Source organism: Paroedura picta, chromosome 14, assembly GCF_049243985.1.
Source record: "Paroedura picta isolate Pp20150507F chromosome 14, Ppicta_v3.0, whole genome shotgun sequence".
Taxonomy (NCBI): Eukaryota; Metazoa; Chordata; class Lepidosauria; order Squamata; family Gekkonidae; genus Paroedura; species Paroedura picta.
Window position 1 is genome coordinate 19,803,834 of NC_135382.1, and position 13,348 is coordinate 19,817,181.

Consider the following 13,348-nt stretch of genomic DNA (forward strand, 5'->3'; position numbering starts at 1 on the left):
CAGAGGCGGTTTGCTATTGCCTGACTGGATTTCCTTGGTGGTCTCCCACCAGATATTAACCTGGGCCAACCCACTTAACCTCTGTGATCTGACAAGACTGGGCTAATCTGGACCATCCACGGTAAGTTAATATTGAGTGTCCATCTGGATATAGTAGAATGAGTTCTGATGATACTAATCACACCAAAATTGAAGGTATGATATGTTACTGAAGTTCTGTGGAACCAAAATAAAGTTATCACACCATATATGAGAGTGTGAGTATCTTTGAGGTTCCATTGAACCATAAACTACTGTGAACTGAAAAAGATCCATTTCAGGTTGAAGCATCTTCCTTTGTGAACTCTACAGTTCTTTTCTGACTGCTTTGAGAATTCCTCTACAAGCAATACATTTCCTTTTTGGAAAAAATGCAATATAATTTTGGGCTGTAATTTTTTTCATCATAAGTGTTACCTACTAATTTTGTCATAAGATTGGGTTGGCTTTAGTCCATTTGATGGCTTTCTTGGACAATGTTCTATTTATTGTTTAAAAACAAATGGTTAAAGAACTGACCTTCATAGCTCAGGCTAACTCAGTCTTGTCAGATCTTGGAGGTTAAGCCACTAGTGCTGAAAATCAGCCTGAAGAAGCCAACACAGTGGCATGAGTTTTGCAATAGAGACACCTTGTGGTAGTTCCACAAAACTGACCACAAATATGGGGAGAGGAGGGTTCGGAGCACTCCCTGCCTCCCACACATTGACACCTGGTCTCTGTCTTGCATGCCACTTACAGAGCAGAGCACAGCCTTGTCAAGCCTCTAAAACAGTTGCAGGGGCCAAATCTTCCAGAGTCAAATCATACCTCTAAAAAACAATGGCCAGAAATGGCTAGAAAGTTGGGTTGTGCACACAGGGGTGAACTGATGAAACTCTGAGCCAGATTCCCTCTTTTTCTTGTGTATCTCCAATATGTAGTATCTGATTGCTAAAGGCTGCAACAATTGCTAGGCTCTGGCAGCCTCCCCAGAAATGGCTGTTATTTTGGCACCTTGTTATCTGCTTTACACTCACTGGGGCAGAAAGGTGGGGGGAGCAGCTCAACAGATAATCTAAATGATAGATACTTTCGACCCAGAAGTGCTAGTTTTATACTGAAGAGAGGTTTATACTGAAGAGAATCGTCCCCATAGCAGGTGTGCAGTCAAAGCACCAGAACCAGCTGAGAACAGAATGGCAGGCAGGCAAGCAAGCAAGCAAGCAAGCAAGCAAGCAAGCAGGGCCACATTGATTTATTTTTATTATTTATAGTCTGCCTTTCTTGCTAAGTTAAGGCACAGTGTAACCCAAATGCAATCAACAAGATAGGACATCTCGTGAATAGTGCAATAGGATTTGGACTACAGAGATCTGAAAATGAACATAAATCTAAAACAGAGCTGAAACAACCCTGAAAACAAAGCATAAACATTTAAACATGACAAGTCAAATGGTATCGAAGCTACACAGATGGGGCATATTTACAGAGACTCTTTACCAATGCAGTAGAATTCTGGAAGGCTCCAATAGAGAGTTTCTGATGAGACAGATTCTCACCAAATGACATTGCATTTTTCAGGTTCAGTCCCAGAGGGATTGCCCATGTCGATGAACAGAAAACCACAATGGAGCATGAATTTCCCCAGCAGCCCAAAGCATCCACACATGATGTTGAAGATGCTGAGAGGTTTGTTTAAAAGCCATCGGAGCAACATTTATGCCTTGACATCAAGACAGGAGGCTCGAATTTCTAGGAGACGTTGAAGGCCAGCCCCAAATCTCTTGCCTCACTAAGGAATCCCTCTGTGCTCTTGCACTGAAATGGTGGTTCTTTTCTGGGCCGAGGGCACTGGCACTTCCTTTGGGCCCTTGATCCAGCTTTTACAAAGACTGCTGTGCAGAATGGAGAGCAAGAAGTCAAAAGATTGCAGAGGCACAAAGAGGATTGGACAGTGGGAAAAGTAGGAGAGAGTCCCAGAGAGTGGGATATTTCTCTGTGCCATCAAGATCCCTCCCTTATCCCTGGGAGCTCCATTGAGAATTAATAGGATTGCCTATTTTATGCAGACCACAAGCTTATCAAGTAGAGAAATACTGAGTTGCCCCAAGTGGCCTTGTGAGCTTGTGGGCCAAGAAAGGGTTTGAAACGCACAAGTCCAGTACTTTCAGCCCACCGCAATGCACTGGCTGTTTGTTAAGTAGAGCTGATGGTGTGTTTCTTGGTTACTTTTATATGCCACCTTTCGCTGAAGAACGTACAGCAGAGAATAGAAGGTATTTTTGCATTTGAGGCCGAATTCAAAATGGTACGAAAATCCCTGCCTCCCTTCTCTCACCACTCCCTGAAGGAAAATTTGAGAGGCAGGGAAACAGAAGGCATTACTTAATCAGAAGCTGTAATTCAGTTTGCCAGTATACACAATAGATTTGGCTGCACAAATGGCAGTGCAACAATAATTTTTAAAAAATGCTTTGCAGTCATACCTTCTTTCCCATGGAGAAGGCCCATTTTATATTGCAGAAGATTGCATAAGAATGAGGGCCCTAACCATGACCGTATGTTTCTCCCCAAACTATTAATTTCCCTCTGAGGGGAAAAAAGGTTCAGGTTGAGATAACAGGCAGAAGCGAGGCGAGAGAGTTTAGCTTCATATTAAGACATTTAGGTGGTGCAGGGAATCAGTTAGGCTTTCCCCCATGTTGACTATAGCTGACCCAAAGCCAATCTGGCTGCATATATCTCAAGGATTCTGGCAGTGCAAGGGAGTTTAGGATAGCCTCAGGGGGTTCTGCTTAGATGCAGGAAAGGAGCCAAGCAGCTGTCTGTCTAAGGAGGTGGGCAAGCAAACCGTGGTTTGTTAAATACACCTGACAGATTGACTAGAACTCACGTCTTGAGTACTGTTAGGCACATTCCAATCCCAATCTCTGTTTTCCATTTCCAGAGAAGAGGCTATAGAAGAAACAATGAGTTGTACAGGTGAAGAAAATGTTTCAGTTAAACAGCTTTCAGATGCTGGGGGTGACCATTCAGAAGCAAAGGTAAGACTGCCTGCCAATGGCACCTGGATTCCTCCTGTTTCACCTTTCAGCTGCTGCCCAGTAAAGAACAGCAGCATCAATAGCCTTCCCAGTAAAGCTCTGTTCATTTATGTACAATGATGATGAAACAGTGGACTTAAAGTAAAACTTGGTTCTGACTGGTGGAAACAGGGTATTCTCCACCCACTGAAGAGTCGTGGCCAAGGATTGGGGCTCAATCAAGTGATCATCTGCCTCCCGTGGTTACTAGCAAGTAGTTGTTACCACTAAGAGAGTCAATCTACTTCCTGTTTTCTTTCATCTGCTCATTGTTAGGGCTCTACTGTTTGTTAGAGAAGCTTCAAAGAGTTAATCGTTCCAGGGACAAACTAGAAGATGCTTACACAAGAGATACTTATGTCCATTTGGTATAGCCGTCTTATGGGGAGGGGGGAGGTAGTTCTTACAAATATGCTCTACATTCCAACGGTGGGGGGGGGGGGACCCTCGTACAAATCAGTGATGATTCATAAGAATATGTGTAGACAATTGGTCCAGCACAGCTGCTTGTATGTCCCTGTCTTGTCTCTCTTACCCGTGCATTTTACAGTGTTCTCTCTCATTTACTGATGTTCTGGATAACCATGAATAATGTGGTGGAACTGACCTGCAGGCCCTATTCCAGCTTGCCCTCTGAGGCATCTGGGTACCAGCGACAGTCAGAAATCTCTTCCTGGCATGTGTCACCCTCCCAGCTTTCTCAGCCCACAGAAGGGCTTTACTCTCTCTCTCTTTTGGTTCACCCATTGCCACCACATGGCTTTTGTAGGAATTTCTTACTGAAATGGGCAGGGCTCCTGGCTCCCTTCCTTGCACTGTTATTTTAAGTCTTCGCCTTGTGCCTGTATCTCCCACAACCCAGTGTCTGTTCACCATGGGGACAGTTTAATACACTTGCACACCACTGGAGGATGAAGAAGAAGAGTTGGTTCTTTTATGCCACTTTTCTCTACCAGAAGGAGTCTCAAAGTGGCTTACAATCACCTTCCCTTTCCTCTCCCCACAACAGACACCCTGTGAGGTAGGTGGGGCTGAGAGAGCCCTGATATCGCTGCCCAGTCAGAACAGTTTTATCAGTGCCGTGGCGAGCCCAAGGTCACCCAGCTGGCTGCATGTGGGGGAGTGGGGAATCAAACCAGCTCACCAGATTAGAAGTCCGCATTCCTAACCACTACCCCAAGCTGGCTTTCACCATTAACCCCTCACCAGTTGACTGACACTCTCTTGGTTCTTGTTTTAAAATAGCATGTTTAAACCCTGGCAGTCTAATTGCTACAGAGAACAGCTACTACCATTAAAAGTTATAAAATGTTGATTAAAAAGAAGATGCATGTATGTATGTATGTATGTATAGCACACAGTGGATTGAGCAAGGTACAACATGCAATTCCTCTGTCTCCCACTCTGTGCATGCCCAAACTGATACCATTCTAAGGCTGGTTAAGTTAGAAGTTACACTGGTTCTAAACAATTTCTACTAGTTTGGAATCTTCATCCATGCTTGCCATTTGTTCAGGCCATCTTCAGCAGGAGGCCAGACAAGAGGTGGAATGGAATCAGCAAAAGGAAAAGAGACCCCTCTGTGCAAAGGAGTCTTATTATCTTGGTCTTCTCACCCCCAGTGGTCAAATATGCTTTTCCTGAAGTTTCCAGGAAGTTTTTCCTTAAGCCTGTCTAGCACTTGTCTTCCAAATCCCTGTTCACTGCTATGTGTCAACAACTTAGCAGAAGCTGTGGGCTGATCATTTCATTATCTCTGGTCCAGCCTGCCATTTGCATTTCTGTAGCCTAGTTGGGTGAGGTTGGAGAGTAATTGACATCTCCCTCAAAAAGAAGAATGTTTTAATGGGATCATGTTGGTGTTGGTCTATTTTTCTAGACCGTATTCCCAAGTGCTGATCAAGTGGAAGAAGATCTACTAAAGAAGAACCAGGGAGAGAATAAGGAAGTGCTATGGTGCATTAGACCTGAGGAGCAGCATACAATAAGCGTGGAAGAAGTAAGGAACAGTTCTGCTGATCTTAGCACTTTTTGAATTAATGTGACTTATTGTTCTTGAGCCATGAGTCTCTTGGTAAAAGCCTCTGCATCTTCTTTAGCCACCTGTATGGTCCTTAAACTGTATGAGTAGGATTTCTCTATGAGTTTTCTCTCAGGATGTTTTCTAACCCATCTGAAACTAATAATTAGGAAACAGTGAAATCCTGTTACATTAGATTTGATAAGCAAATGATGAGGTGGGTTCTACCATGCCCTCCAAGTAGCTGTCCTTCAGCCAGGATAGCTCTTCCTCCAATGGAAGATCTACTTAAGTTGTATGAAGATTGGAGGAAGGCGTTTCATTTGAGCCAAAAGGAAAGCTGAAGTATAACTATTTAAATACTTTTTTCTCAATGTAGTGTTGGATTCAGCCTGGTGTTCCCCCTTCCAATCGCAGATTAAATCCTTGTGTAGAGAACTACTAATGATAACTTGGAGGGTGGTTTGCCAACTTTAGAAGCTGTTTTTCCTCAGTGCCCATGGAGACCTTTGCATCAAATGGAAAATGGTAATGTAAGAAATATACAGTATCACAGGGCTTGCACTTCTGCATCAGTTGTGAGAAGGCCAGTCCAATAGATGCCTCAAGGATCTCAAAACAGAGAAAATAGAGGAATGCTGAGTCCACGGGTACGTTTCCAAAATCCAGCTCTTTCTAGGAGAGATTCTCTAATGTGATTCTCTATTGTATGTTTTTCATATTACACTAGAGAGTCTTCGGCATCACTCAGAAGCCTTGAAAAAAGGTTCTCCCATGATATCTGTTTTTTTTTTTTTTGTGAAAAGCTGTGGTTGCACTTTTCCTGTGGTCCATAAACCACAAGATTGTGGTAGTGCCTGCTTTTGATGCATTTACTCTCCAATGTAGGCATTCTTCAAATACATTGGGGTAAAAATTCAATTTGACAGAGTAGGTATAACAGGCAATTTTATTTGCCATAATCAGGAGGTCAGTTCTGTTCGTGGGGGATTTAGTGGAGGGTAGACTGTTTGGGGCTGTGTTTTTCATATGGTATATTGATTTTAGAGCCTCTTGTGGGGCAGAGTGGTAAGACAGGGACATGCAGTCTGAAAGCTCTGCTCATGAGGCTGGGAGTTCGATCCCAGCAGCCGGCTCAAGGTTGACTCAGCCTTCCATCCTTCCGAGGTTGGTAAAATGAGTACCCAGCTTGGGGTAAACGGTAATGACTGGGGAAGGCACTGGCAAACCACCCCATATTGAGTCTGCCATGAAAACGCTGGAGGGCGTCACCCCAAGGGTCAGACATGACTCGGTGCTTGCACAGGGGATACCTTTACCTTTACCTTTATATTGATTTTAATATATTTATAAACGCTCTTTTGTGTCTTTAAAACTTTTGCTATTAGCTAAGCACCTTGAGTTTTGCAGCTAAAGAAGGGTACAAATGCATAAATCTATTCCCTCCTCCCAGCATGACACAGTCTGAGCCACAGGCCTCACAGGGACAGAGGCTGGACATGCTTTCAGTCAATCTCCCCCAACACACCTGGCAATGGGGAATGGGACAGAGCAGATGTGCTCTGTCTTACTTCAGCTGAGGTTCAGCAGAACCTTCATTGCTTGACTTGAGGGCAAAGGTCAGCTCCACAGCTAACATGCTTCCTCTTGTCTGGAGAAAATACAGCCAGAGCAGCATTAGACATCACTTTCCAATATCAGCCAGACCCTCTTCAGGCAGGCAGAAACCCCAACATATTTGTCTGAAGCCGGACTGACCAAATTTGGAAATATATTGACTGTAATAATCATAATGCATAGAATATACACTGACTTAGCTGACATCATCACAGGGGGCTGTCCCTTAATTAACCCACCCTCCTGAATGAGACATGGTCAGGGAGAAACTAGGACACACAGCATGGATGATTATGGAATATTTTAATTGTAATTGTAATGTATATATGGCTGTGAACCGTCCCAAGTCGGCAATCCTGAAAAGGGGGGGGGGGTATATAAATGTAATAATAATAATAATTTTTAAAAATTATTACATTCTTTGGTTTTGCCTAGAAGGAGCCTAAACCAGAAAAGAAAAAGGCCTGCCATTTAAAGGCAGTGGTCTAACTACAACACCTTTATCAGTTTATTTCAGTAGAACGAAATACTTTCTCTAAGACTTTCAAAACAAAGCATAAACTCTGCATAAAGTTGTATAACATAAAACCTAAGCCGAAGTCCAGATATCAGGATTGTTTTCTATGGCAGCTCTTCAACCACCATGATTGCAGGAGCATTGATTACTCGAGTAGTGAAAAGTAGGGTTGCCAGCTCTGGGTTGGAAAATTCCTGGATATTTGAGAGTGGAGCTTGGATAGGGACTTCAGTGCCTGTACAGTACACCCTCCAAAGCATCCATTTTCTCCAGGAGAACCAATCTCTGTGATCTAGAAATCAGTTGTGCTTCTAGGAGGTCTCCCGGCAGCAGTCCCAACTAGAGGTTGGCAACCATAGGTTTTAATGGGACATATCTTGCTGATTAGACGAGCCTCTTGTGGCGCAGAGTGATAAGGCAGCCATCTGAAAGCTCTGACCATGAGGCTGGGAGTTCGATCCCAGCAGCCGGCTCAAGGTTCACTCAGCCTTCCATCCTTCCGAGGTCAGTAAAATGAGTACCCAGCTTGCTGGGGGGTAAACGGTAATGACTGGGGAAGGCACTGGCAAACCACCCCATATTGAGTCTGCCATGAAAACGCTAGAGGGCGTCACCCCAAGGGTCAGACATGACTCGGTGCTTGCACAGGGGATGCCTTTATCTTTACCTTTTTATCTTGCTGATTCCTGGCCTTGCTTATAAGTAACATCTGTCCATCCCCCTCCTAACCAGGTGTTTGACATCCTGCCCCTGTATGGGATACTGCAGCCAGACGACACCCAGCAAATGTCATTCACTTTCTATGGCCATGCCAACATTGTGGCCCGCGTGAAAGCACTCTGCGAAGTGGAAGGTGGTCCTGCCTACGAGATCCTGCTCAGTGGCGAGGCGTCCCTTGTCAGTTATGCATTTAACATCAAGGAGATTGACTATGGGCTCCAGGTTGGTACAGCACAGTTGTCACTGGACATCGCTATCCATTCAGTGGCTCCAAGTGCAGCCCATAGCTTTTTCAAAAGGGTTGTGGTTACTATGCAAAAGTACTGAGTCTTCAATTCTTGTGAGCAACTGTGAACTTTGTGGCACGGACTCCCAACTTAACAACATCAAAAGGCATCTGACTAGAAACCTTCCACTGTTCCATCCCCCTTTTTACCCACTGTTGGATTCCATCCTCCCACCTAACCCATGTCAAAAAGACAGCGTGGTCTTTTTGCGCATTTCTTAGGTGCCCACTGCCTCCTCGTGCCATAATGCATCCCAGATAGAGGAGAATATGGCAAGAAGGAAGCAAGTTGACAGTAACAAAGCATGGCTTCCAACTGGATTTCCACAACATTCACTTCTAACTCTTGTTCCCTCCAACTGTATATTTTCTATAACATGTGGTACTCTCCTAAACAAAAACCAATGCTTTAATGCCAGAGCTGTGAGGCTGGCTTCTGAAATTTGAGATGGTTGACAGCAAGTTACCCCACTCAGTTTGGCTTGTCCTCAGTCCCCCTCCTTACTGTAAAAAGCCATAGTATTCCCCTAGCTGTCTTCGTATTCCTGAGAATCTTGACTTCTTCACTAGATTATACCCTCTGACTAGTATTCAAGCCCGCTGTATTCTAAATACAGCGGGCGCTAGGCAAGGGAGCCCCTGGCAGCCGGGCGCAGGGCGGCTGGCGGGGGCTTGTTGGGCTGCGGCCTGACGCGGCAAGAGGCGCTTCGCGGCTCTCGCCGCGTCAGGCCGCCGGCAAAGGAGCAACTGCGAGCCGCGCTGTGCGCGGCTCACAGTTGCCCCAGGGCGGAAATCGGAGGGAGCAATCAGCAGGTGCTTTGCACCTGCCGATTGGTCCCTCCGATGGTCTGTCTGGAGGAAGGGTCCAATCCAGACCCTTCCTCATCCCGGACACATCCCGCCCCTAAAGCCCTTACTCTTTTATTTAGTCCGCGGCGCCTGCGGTGCTGCGGGTGGTGTTCAGATGACCTCAACAGTTTCAGATGCTTTTCCTAAGGTCATACTGCTCTCCTGTTCTGAAACAAGGAAGTTATCCCAGCTGTTTACCCAACCAGAAGTCTCTAAGGGTGCCACCTCACTGCACTCTACAAAGCTGAGGCACAGCATTCAGAATTCAAGTATGGATACACTCACACTGTTGCTAGCCAAAATTGCCCATATGAAAAGTGAGTCAAATTTTGACAGTCTTCTTCAAAGTAAAACACCTGCAGATATTTTGTTGAAAATAAATGTTGGACAGATTAGGCAGGTTCCCTAGAATGGTGTCTGAACACCTTTGCACATACATGAATTACTTTATTCTCTTGTAGAGAGATTGCTGTTCATATGTATTGTTTTTGTATGCTGAGGAGCATGTAGATGCCTCATCTGGGAGATCAAAGACTGCTTTGAACAGACAGAACTGTCTTTATGAAGGAGACTTGCTTGTACGAAATCAGCTCAGCTACCCTAAGCCAAATTGCATGCCTAAAAGTCCACTGAAGTAAATAGAATTTAAAAGGTGTAACTTTCCTTAGGGAGGCACTCCACAGGTAGAAGGTTCTTCTACATGCATTTCATTGGAAGTGCTGGGTGCTATTCACCTGCCAAGAAAGGGGTTGATGGAAAGGTTTATGGACAAGAGGCTTTCCAGTTTTTGAGATGGCACCGGTATGTTCACATTACCATCTTCCTCTTATCTCCTATCAAGCCTTTTGATCAAGTTAGTGAGGCTGAGGTTACACTGCGGAATACTGGAAAAGTTGGGTTTCAGTACAGCGTTCTTGACACCATTATGGCTTCAACCAACAACCCTCCACCTGGCGTGCCACTGACTCTGCCTGTTTCTGTAAGTAGGAAGAGAAGCCCCCAAGGGCTAGTATGCTTCTGATATGTATTGTCCTATGGCCTTTAAATTCTAGCTTTGTTTTTAATTGCTTGATTGGCTTTTATTTATGTGTATTTTTATGTTAGTCTTTTTGGTGGCTCTGCTGAGAGCAGAAAGATGGGATATACACTTTGTAAAATAAATATTCCCAATATTATAATTTCTCTGCACTCTTGATGTTAAGGAACACAATAAGTAAACAGGTTCATTTGCTTAACTTCACATTTATTATTTGGGTAGCAGATTGTGGGGCAGAGACTTAAAATACAATTTCTAACCCAGTTGTTTTCTGCAATAGCTAGTATGCGGCTTCTCACTGATCCAATTTGGGCCCTAGCCAGGGGTAGTCAAACTGCGGCCCTACAGATGTCCATGGACTACAATTCCCAGGAAACTGGCAGGGGCTCCAGGGAATTGTAGTCCATGGACATCTGGAGGGCCGCAGTTTGACTACCCCTGACTAGACAAAGAGGATTTTAATCTCTTACAAGCATGGGCCATTTCCCCTCAAAGTGATGATATAACTCCTGTTTCAGCCCCCAACCCTGGTGAATCTGCAGCAGTTGTGCATGTTCTCAAGCAGACAGAGGTCCTGGTGTAAGGTGACAATCCTATTCAGCAAATTCAGGATCACTTTGTATTCCATCCTACCATCTTTTTGGCTAATCTTGTTCAGCCTTCTGACACTTCCTTAGGCAGAATGCTGTCTTTGCTTTTTTTTTTTTGTATTTTCTAGAATTACATTGAGTCACAAAAGGAGCAGGTGCTGAAAGTCTATTATTTGCCTGGCGTACCTGAGGTCTTCCAGAGGACTTTCAAGATCCAAGTAGCTCATTTGGAACCAGACAGTATCACCTTGAAAGGAGAGGGAATCTTCCCCAGAATCTGTCTGGATCTGCCCAGAAACTTAAGAGGTAGAGATTTCTATTTCTCCTGAATCAAGTAGGGAGAAAAATCTATTTTATTCATTATGATCAGCTGTATATAAGAGGCTAAACAGAATGACCCAACATTACCTTTATAGATCTTTGATACTAATATACCCAAATTATATGACTTAAAATATAAAATACAAGGTATATAAAATATAAGAATTAGGTAGTGGGTTGAAGACTTTGTATCCCTGAAAAAAAACCAATTCAGAAATAAGTGTACTGGGGAAGTAAAATACGAAAACGAGGTTTTATACCTAGGAACTCGTTCTGAATAAAACTTTTTGCCATCGCCAGTTTGGAAATTTCTTTGTTTATTCATCTTCAGCTGACGGATCATCTCTGCTCGTATATAAGAGGATAGCACCCATGGCACAATACTCTTGATACATGTGGCTGCCACATTGTACAAACAGGGCAGCACATGTATTTTCCTGTTGCAATATACACAATCAGAAACTCCAAGTTTTCAAGGGTCCTTCTGGGCATACTGGGTTTGGAAAGTACACTCATTGCCGGTTCACACAAAATAGCAACTGTGTGTATGGAGAGGACTGGGTTGTGTCACTGATTATATAACCACTGAAGAGAACTGCAGTCAAAAACCCAGATGGAGCCCAATCTCATCTAAAAGTGCAGCTCTGCTTCTGGCACGTGCACTCACCTGTCTGTTCTTTTGCAGGAAACGAACATTACAGTAGCATCCTCAAAGAGGCAAAGCAACACATTGAACACTGTTCACAGAAAGAGATGCCTTTCAGCAGCTTGGAAGCTACAGATGCCTTCGTGGATGAATCCATCAACGCAGTAAGAGGGAAAGCTTCTTTGTTTAAATGTGGGCTGATGCATTCTTTCTTGACGAGTTGATTTGGGGAGTTTTGCAAGGATTGAGTGGTCCGTTTGGAAACTTCCCACTACCATAAGTCAAACAGTTATTTTGATGTCCCAAGGGCAGGATGTACCAAGAGCACAATTGCTACCACTCAGCTCCCAGCGATAAGGGCTGTAGTGGAAAGCAAAACAACAACCTTTATTGACACATGCCAAATATTTCAGAAGACTCGTTTGATAGGACTATCATGAACAGAGACCCACACAAGCAGTGTAATAGCTGACAATAGCCCCAAGAGAGAAGAGGGAGAAGTGTGCAGTGTACAAAAACTGTAGCTTCTTCGTCTGGAAAGGAGGTCTGCTTTGTTTATTCTGGCTTACCCCAGGAAAGGACCAATGGAATGTTTGTTGTTTTCTGCAGTTTGACATGCAGCTGCAGATGGAAGTGGAGAGGTTGCTTGTTCAACAGCATGCCCTGGAGCAGCAGCAGTTCCTGGTCTATGAGGACTCAAGTGTCAGCCAGCGAACTCGCCGGAGACTTGTCAAGTTAGTATCTAAAGCCTCACTTCTGGGCATCTGGTTATTATGTGGGAGAGTCCCTACATTCAAGAGGTTACCTAGACATAGCAACTAGCCTAAATCCCAAGGCATCCAATTTGACTCTGGGAGTGGAGCATTTTTTGTTATGGTGAGCTGGAGTTGGGATGGGTATGGCATCTCTCTTCAGAGGGCTGTGCTGCAGCTTATGGAAAGACACCAAATGCTGGTGCAGAGAAAACAGGAATAGGTGCACAGGAATGTCTGAGAGTCAAATGACTTCTCCCTTTAGGGGAATATTATTCTTAGTGCAGCTGTGGTTGACTTATAATTGTCCTCTGAAGGGCTATGCAGCTGAAAAGCATCAAGACAAATGCTGTTTCGGTGATTGGTAGGGAGCAGAATCATGTTACTTTCCTCATTTCCCCCTTTCACAATCCTATGGAGTTTAGATCTCAGTGCTGGTTAACTGGGGGATCATCCAAGAAACCTTATTAAAGCTTTTGTCCGTACTGTCCTGCTGAGTATGACTTGAAACCACACCGTGTCCATCCTTTCAGAGCCCAGCTACCCGAGTACATCTTGGATTTTGGCTACATCATTTTGGGCACCATAAGGACACACGTTGTCAAAATCACCAACACCAGCCAGTTCCCTGTGTCCTTCCATGCAGATAAGAGGCACCTGCGAGATACAGGTAAAAGTGATTCGTTATTCATTTCTAGACCAGCCCTCTTTGAGGACTTGAGCAATAGTTTATCCATACACTCATACACTTGTATGAATATATTAACATGAAATAGTTTAATATCTGGGCCTAATCTTCCTTGCCAGCAGTCTTCACTCACAATATCAAATAGATAAAGCAGATCTTTCCATGTTTCTGAAAGATGCTGGGTTGTTCATAACCTTCCCCA

At 44.2% G+C, this 13,348-nt stretch overlaps 1 protein-coding gene across 2 annotated transcripts in view; it reads left to right on the forward strand.

Moving 5' to 3' along the window:
• The window catches only part of HYDIN (HYDIN axonemal central pair apparatus protein), a 164,887-nt gene that overhangs the window by 83,273 nt on the left and 68,266 nt on the right, over positions 1-13,348 (forward strand). For both annotated transcript variants that reach the window (XM_077310084.1, XM_077310085.1), the window contains exons 24-32: positions 1,603-1,710; positions 2,969-3,065; positions 4,984-5,103; positions 7,991-8,200; positions 9,955-10,092; positions 10,868-11,045; positions 11,746-11,870; positions 12,316-12,440; positions 12,992-13,128. In XM_077310084.1, the coding sequence (XP_077166199.1) occupies positions 1,603-1,710; positions 2,969-3,065; positions 4,984-5,103; positions 7,991-8,200; positions 9,955-10,092; positions 10,868-11,045; positions 11,746-11,870; positions 12,316-12,440; positions 12,992-13,128 (1,238 nt within the window). The remainder of the gene's footprint in view (positions 1-1,602; positions 1,711-2,968; positions 3,066-4,983; positions 5,104-7,990; positions 8,201-9,954; positions 10,093-10,867; positions 11,046-11,745; positions 11,871-12,315; positions 12,441-12,991; positions 13,129-13,348) is intronic.